A 6,000-nucleotide genomic window follows, 5' to 3' on the forward strand; every position below is an offset into this window, starting at 1 on the left:
CTGGCTCCTGCTCCTCAGAAGGGCGGGGACTGTGGTCCCGGGGGTCCCGCCCCGTCCCGCCTCCTCCACCGCGAGGCCTGGGGAGGACAGGACGCACTCCGCACTCCACACTCCACGGTGCAGCTGGCCGGGCGCTGCAGCCTGCTGGCCCTTCTTCGTGGATGGGCGCACCCTCGGGCCTCACACCCGCGCAGGGCCCCCCTCACTGAGCCGTGCCCCGGCTGACCATGCGCTGGCCTGCCTGGGCCACGGCGCTGGCTCTCCTGGGGCCGCTGCTGCTGCTGCTGGTGGGCGTGCGTGCACGGAGGGACTCCAAGAGGCTGCGGCAGCCGGGCCCGCACACCCAGCCCTCCAACGCCACTGCCTTCGTCGAGGGGTGGCTGGACGCCCCCAAGGTAGGCCGGGGCAGGCACAGGTGGAGGCAGGCCCGCCGCCCTTGGCGCCATCTGGGCTGGGGCTGCAGGGCTGCAGGGCTGCCCTCCTCAGACTGCACTGCGGGAGACCTTGACCACTGTTCCTATCCAGCTGCACAAACTGCTGCCTCCATGACAGCCCCTTCCAGGAGGCCTGGGGCTACAATGTGTCCCTTGCTGTGTCCCTAAGTTGCTCCTCCAGAGGAAGGGCTAGGGTAGTCTCAGGATGGACTGGCCTGGCAGGGCTTCTGTCAGGTGCTGGGATACCCACTTGCAAGTCTCCCTGGCCCTCCTGCTGGAGGCTCACGCTCCCCTTGCGCCCCATAGCCTTTGCCCTCAATCCAGATGAGGCTGCTGTGCTCAGTGCCAGGGCCCCTGGGCATCAAGAGACAGTCACAGCAGGACAGGCGGACACCCGAGGCCGGAGGAATCAGCGCCTTCAGCTGCCCGTGCTTCTCTCCCAGGCGGGCACCCAAGTCAGGGGCGAGGTGCCTGCCTGCCCCTCCCCGCCTCCGGGATGGACACGTGTCCGCTCCCAGTTGGGGGTTGGCCTGTACCCGGTGCCCACGGTGGCTGTGTTTGGGGCCAGGATCTCTTCCCTGGTCATCGCCCTGGCTGATGAGTCCGTCAGGTACTGCTGCAGTCCTGTATGTTCCACCAGCTTCCTGTCAGCTCCGCACTCAGACCTTTTTATCCATCTACCAGTTGTCCCCAGAGACAGGGGCTGGGCCCCAGCAGGGCCTACACGACCCTCTGTCTGTAGCCTCTGACCTCGTTCAGCCCATGGTCAGGCTTTCAGGGAGCCTTCTGGCCCCAGGTGTATCTGGGCACGTGCTTCTGTGTGAGGATGGGGCCAGAAGGCTCAGAGCCACTGGTGAGGATCTGGTGTCCAGGGGGGTTTGGGGGGAGTCAGGATCCTTGACCTTTCCGAGACCCTCACTGACCTGAGGTTCTCAGCTCTGGGCACACAGTGAGGTGGGGCCAGCAGGGCCTAGTGATGAGTTCACTGGCTCTGCCCCTGTTCCTCCAGCCACCAGAGACTCCAGGACCTGAGCTCTCAGATGCCCACATGACATGGCTGAGTTTTGTCCGGAGGCCAGATGATGGGGCCTCTAGGAAACGGTGTCGAGGCCAAGGCAAGAATTTGGTGAGCTCCTGGCTTCCCTGGGACAGGCCTGAGCCCAGGGCGGGAGATGCTGCGGCTCCTGCTGGGACTCTTACGTTCTCCTTCCTGATCCCCAGCGAGGCCTCTCAGGGCCCCCTGGCCCCCCCGGGCCCCCCGGGCCCCCCGGCCCCCCTGGCGCAGACGCCACCCTAGAGGCTCTACTACGGGAATTTCAGGAAATGCTGAAAGGTAAGGCTGCCCTTGTGGCCCAGGAGTCCCTGCTGTGGCTGGGGTCAGAGTGACCCCCAAATCACCCTCCTCCCCACAGAGGCCACAGAACAGCGGTTCTCAGGGTTGCCGGACACACTGCTGTCCCAAGGGTCCAGCCGGCGGCTCGTGGCTGAGGCCTTCCATTGTTGGCTGAAGGGTCCCACGGTGGTGGACAAGAAGACACTGGTGGAGCTGCAGGGATTCCAGGCCGTGAGTGGGGCTCGGGTCAGGATGATTTTGATGTCTCAAGACTGTTGCAGGAAAGCCACTGGCATATACACACTGAGGGCCTAGGGGAACCTGCACTGGAGAAAGGGGACAGCCCTGGTTAGGGGTAAGAGTCCCAGCATGCCCAGACTCCATCTTATACCAAGACAGGGACAGCGTCAAGGCTGACCGTCTCCTGTCCTGTCAGCCATGAGAGCAGGGCCCAGCAGACACCTGCTGGGACGATGGAATGTGGAGCACATGGGGAGGGTGCAGACCCTAGCCAGCCCCCTTCTGCTGCCCCTTCCAGCCCACTGTCCAGGGAGCCTTCCTGCGAGGGTCCGGCCTGAGCCTGGCGTCTGGCCGGTTTACAGCCCCAGTCTCTGCCATCTTCCAGTTTTCTGCCAACCTGCACGTGGGTGAGCCAGGCTGGCCTGTGCTGCGCTGAGGGGGCGTGGTGGGTGCCTGGTCCTGTGGGCTCCGGAGGGGATGAGAGTGGGGTCACTGCTCTCTGTTCTGGGAAGCCTCCTGAAGCCTCTCTGTTGCCGTCTCCACAGATCACAGTGAGCTGCAGAGCAGGGGCCGGCTGCGAGCCCGAGACGCTGTGCGTGTCCTCATCTGTATCCAGTCCCTGTGTCATCGCCATGCGTGAGTGGGGTGGGCCTTGCTGCCTGCTGCCTGGGCCTCGACCCACAGCTCCCTCAGCCGTGCCCTGTTCTACCTTGACCAGGTCCCTTGAGGCTGTCTCGGGCCTAGAGAGTAACAGCAGGGTCTTCACTGCGCAGGTCCAAGGGCTGCTCCAGCTGCAGGTGAGGGGTGCTGGGGCCCAGGCAGGTAGAGTTGGGCCCGGTGAGCTTCCCAGCCCAATGTGTCAGGGGTGGTGTCACCTCTCTGGAGACTGGACCTGGGCCCTTGTGGCTTTGGCAGGCACTTCCTGTGGGGTCCTGAGTCTTGGGCGGGCACTTCCTGTGGGGTCCCGTGGCTTGGGTGGCACTTCCTGTGGGGTCTCTTGGCTTGGGTGGCACTTCCTGTGGGGTCCCGTGGCTTGGGTGGGCACTTCCTGTGGGGTCCCGTGGCTTGAGTGGGCACTTCCTGTGGGGTCCCGTGGCTTGGGTGGGCACTTCCTGTGGGGTCCCATGGCTTTGGCGGGCACTGCCTAGCAGGGCCATTCTTAGACCCTGTGTGGATGGTGATTCATCCATTGCCCTGTTGGCTTCCTGTGCTCCTTGAGGGTGGGCAAGCTGCTGGGCAGGGCCACTGCTGTTGGTGACCCCACTGTGGTGCCTTTAGGCTGGACAGTACACCTCTGTGTTTGTGGACAATGGCTCTGGGGCCACCCTCACTATCCAGAGTGGCTCCAGTTTCTCCGGGCTGCTGCTGGGCACATGAGAAAGCACGATGGACGAGACATCACGTTGACTCGCTTGGGGAGGAGGTGACCAGGACCCCTAGGTGACATCTGCTGTTATTGCAATAAAGAGTCCCCAACCCTTGTCACCATCCGCTGGTGCTGCCTGGTCATTGGAGTGGTGGACGAGGTGTGGGCAGGGTGTGCACACAGGGAGCTTGTGGGCGTGTGACCCCCACAGCACAGTGTGGCCAAGTGTGCGAAGTCCCTTTGTGACCTCCAGACAGACATCCAGCTGAGCTTCCCAGCAGCTTCTGTGCCAGCCAGAGGCCCTGCGGGGCCTATGAATGAGAGCAAATGTCCGTGCAGGCCCCAGGTGCGGGGACCACACGCCAAGCCACAGGGCCCCTGTGGCAGTGTGCTGAGACAGCCCAGGCTGGAGTAGGTGTGCCCTAGTGCCACCTTCCCTCGTGATGGCACCATGCCCCAGAGGCTGAGGAGAGTGAGTCCAGCAGCCCTGGAGACAGAACCAGGTGGCTACGGCCCTGGATTTATTATGTATTGCTGGTCATAGGACTTGAACTCAGGGCTTGGGTGCTGTCCCTTAAGCTCTTTTTTTTTTTTTTTTGGTTGGTCATGAGGCTTGAACTTGGCCTGGGTGCTGTCTCTGAGCTCATTAGCTCCAGGCTATACCACCCTGCCCTTGAGCCAAGCCCCACTTTCCATTTTCTAGAGGTTCCTTGGAGATAAGAGTCTCAGGTCCTTTTGTGTCCAGGCTGGCTTTGAACCTTGATCCTCAGATCTCAGCCTCCTGAGTAGCTAGGATGACAGGCGAGAGCCACCGCGCCTGGCTTCTCTTAGCTCTTTTGCTCAAGGCTAGTGCCCTACCACTTTGAGCTACAGCCCCACTTCCAGTTTTCTGGTGGTTAATTGGAGCTAAGAGTTTCATGGGATCAGGTGTTGGTGGCTCACACCTGTAATCCTAGCTTCTCAGGAGACTGAGATATGAGGATCACAGTTCAAAGTCAGCCTGGGCAAAAAAGTCTGTGAGGCTCTCACCTCCAATAAACTACTCAGAAAAAGCTGGAAGTGGCACTGCAGCTCAAGTGGTAGAGTGCTAGCCTTGAGCAAAAGAGCTTAGGGACGGCACCTAGGTCCTGACTTCACATGGACTTTCCTGCTCAGGCTGGCTTTGAACCTTGATCCGCAGATCTCAGCTCCCGAGTAGCTAGCATGACAGGCGAGAGCCACCAGTGCCCAGCTTCTCCCCTGTCCCACCCCATCCCCCACCCCCATTTCTGGTGGCCTCCTAGGCCCTCAGTTGATGGAAGTAGACTTCTAGTTCGAGTCCTCTGCAACCACTGGAGGGACCAGAGCTGGTCCTGAAGGTCCCATCTCCGAGGCTGAGCAGGGCCTCCCACAGCCTGGGGTCTTGTGGGCAGGGTGGGAGGTAGGGCAGTGGAAATGAGAGGAAGCTAAAGCCTCAGGGTTGTCATGTCCACTCCTGGGGTCTTGACCAGCCTGGAGGTGTCCCAGGAGGCTTCTCTCCTAGGCCTGCTGGGCAGGGAGCAGGCCATTCCAGCCAGATACTGGTCCCTGCAGAGAGAGCACATCCCTCCCCCGTCCCTTCAGGGTCGTCGGGGCTGTCTGGAGGACTCTGCTTCTCTGCAGCACCTGCTGACAGCCTGAGCTGATGGCTGGCAGGCAGATGGGATGTCCTAGCACCTGCAAGTGGCTAGTGTGGGATAGCCTTGGGGTCTTGGTCAGGAGGTCGGGGGTGGGGAAAGTCACCTAGGTGGTCCAGGCTGGGGCAGCAATCACTCTTGACAGGTTATGGGACCCCAAGCTAGATGGAGAAGGCCAGGTGTGGAGAGTCCCCTCCTTGCCTGTCTCACCCTCTGTGGGCAGCCTGCCTCATTCGGCCGAGGTCTGGAGTTCCGACATCTCTGTCCACAGCCACAGCCCTGCAAGTCAAGGTGACCCTGTCCTCACCTCAGTGGGAACAGGGTTGCAAACAACAGCAGAGGAACTGCCCAGGCCCATAGGCGGAGGGGCTGAGGGTCAGGGTCCTAGGAGGAGGCAGAGCAGGACCTGGGGACAGTGGTGAGGGGCCTAGGGGTGACCTGAGCATCCACATAGAGACCACAGACACCTTGCTCACATCCCTGTTCAGAGGCTGCTTCTCAGGCAGTCTATGCCTGTGCCTAGACTGCAGTTGCTTGCTCTGGTCTCTTCCCCGCCCTGCTCGGAGCATCCCCCGATGTGAAACGTGAGATGGTGAAAGTCAAGCCCCACTTAGGGTCCTATGGCAGCCAGCGCAGGGAAGATCCCGTCTCCCCGAGCCCAGGGAGGGGCTCAGCCCTGCCTCCCCCGTCGCCAGCCCTGTTGGCTGCTGCAGGGGAGATGATCCAAACAAAGACCCAGAGAATGGGACCCTGAGCCCCACAGACAGACAGAGGTGAGCCGATGAGAGATGAGGAGACATAGTGCTTGGGGCCAGCCTTGCAGAGCAGCTCTTGGGCAAATAGCCAGGCCAGGGTGGGCGCCAAGCCATGCCTACCTGCATCCATCTGTCTGTCTTTCTCCCTGCTCCTGCCCCTAATTGGAGGTCATTAGCCACTTAGATGTAATTCCTCTGGAATGTGCCGTCTGTAGCT

General features: G+C 61.5%; 1 protein-coding gene across 1 annotated transcript; it reads left to right on the forward strand.

The window, feature by feature from the left end:
• The first annotated feature begins 155 nt into the window (after positions 1–155).
• Positions 156–3,476, forward strand: C1qtnf12 (C1q and TNF related 12). Its single transcript, XM_090333944.1, has 8 exons — positions 156–395; positions 1,444–1,560; positions 1,656–1,767; positions 1,847–1,998; positions 2,306–2,414; positions 2,553–2,643; positions 2,726–2,804; positions 3,286–3,476. The coding sequence occupies exons 1-8, from the start codon at positions 228–230 to the stop codon at positions 3,382–3,384; spliced, it is 927 nt and encodes a 308-aa protein (XP_090190070.1). The 5' UTR covers positions 156–227; the 3' UTR covers positions 3,385–3,476.
• Positions 3,477–6,000: the final 2,524 nt, after the last annotated feature.

The sequence above is a fragment of the Megascapheus bottae genome, chromosome 6 (assembly GCF_031878675.1).
Source record: "Megascapheus bottae isolate mThoBot1 chromosome 6, mThoBot2.hap1, whole genome shotgun sequence".
Taxonomy (NCBI): Eukaryota; Metazoa; Chordata; class Mammalia; order Rodentia; family Geomyidae; genus Megascapheus; species Megascapheus bottae.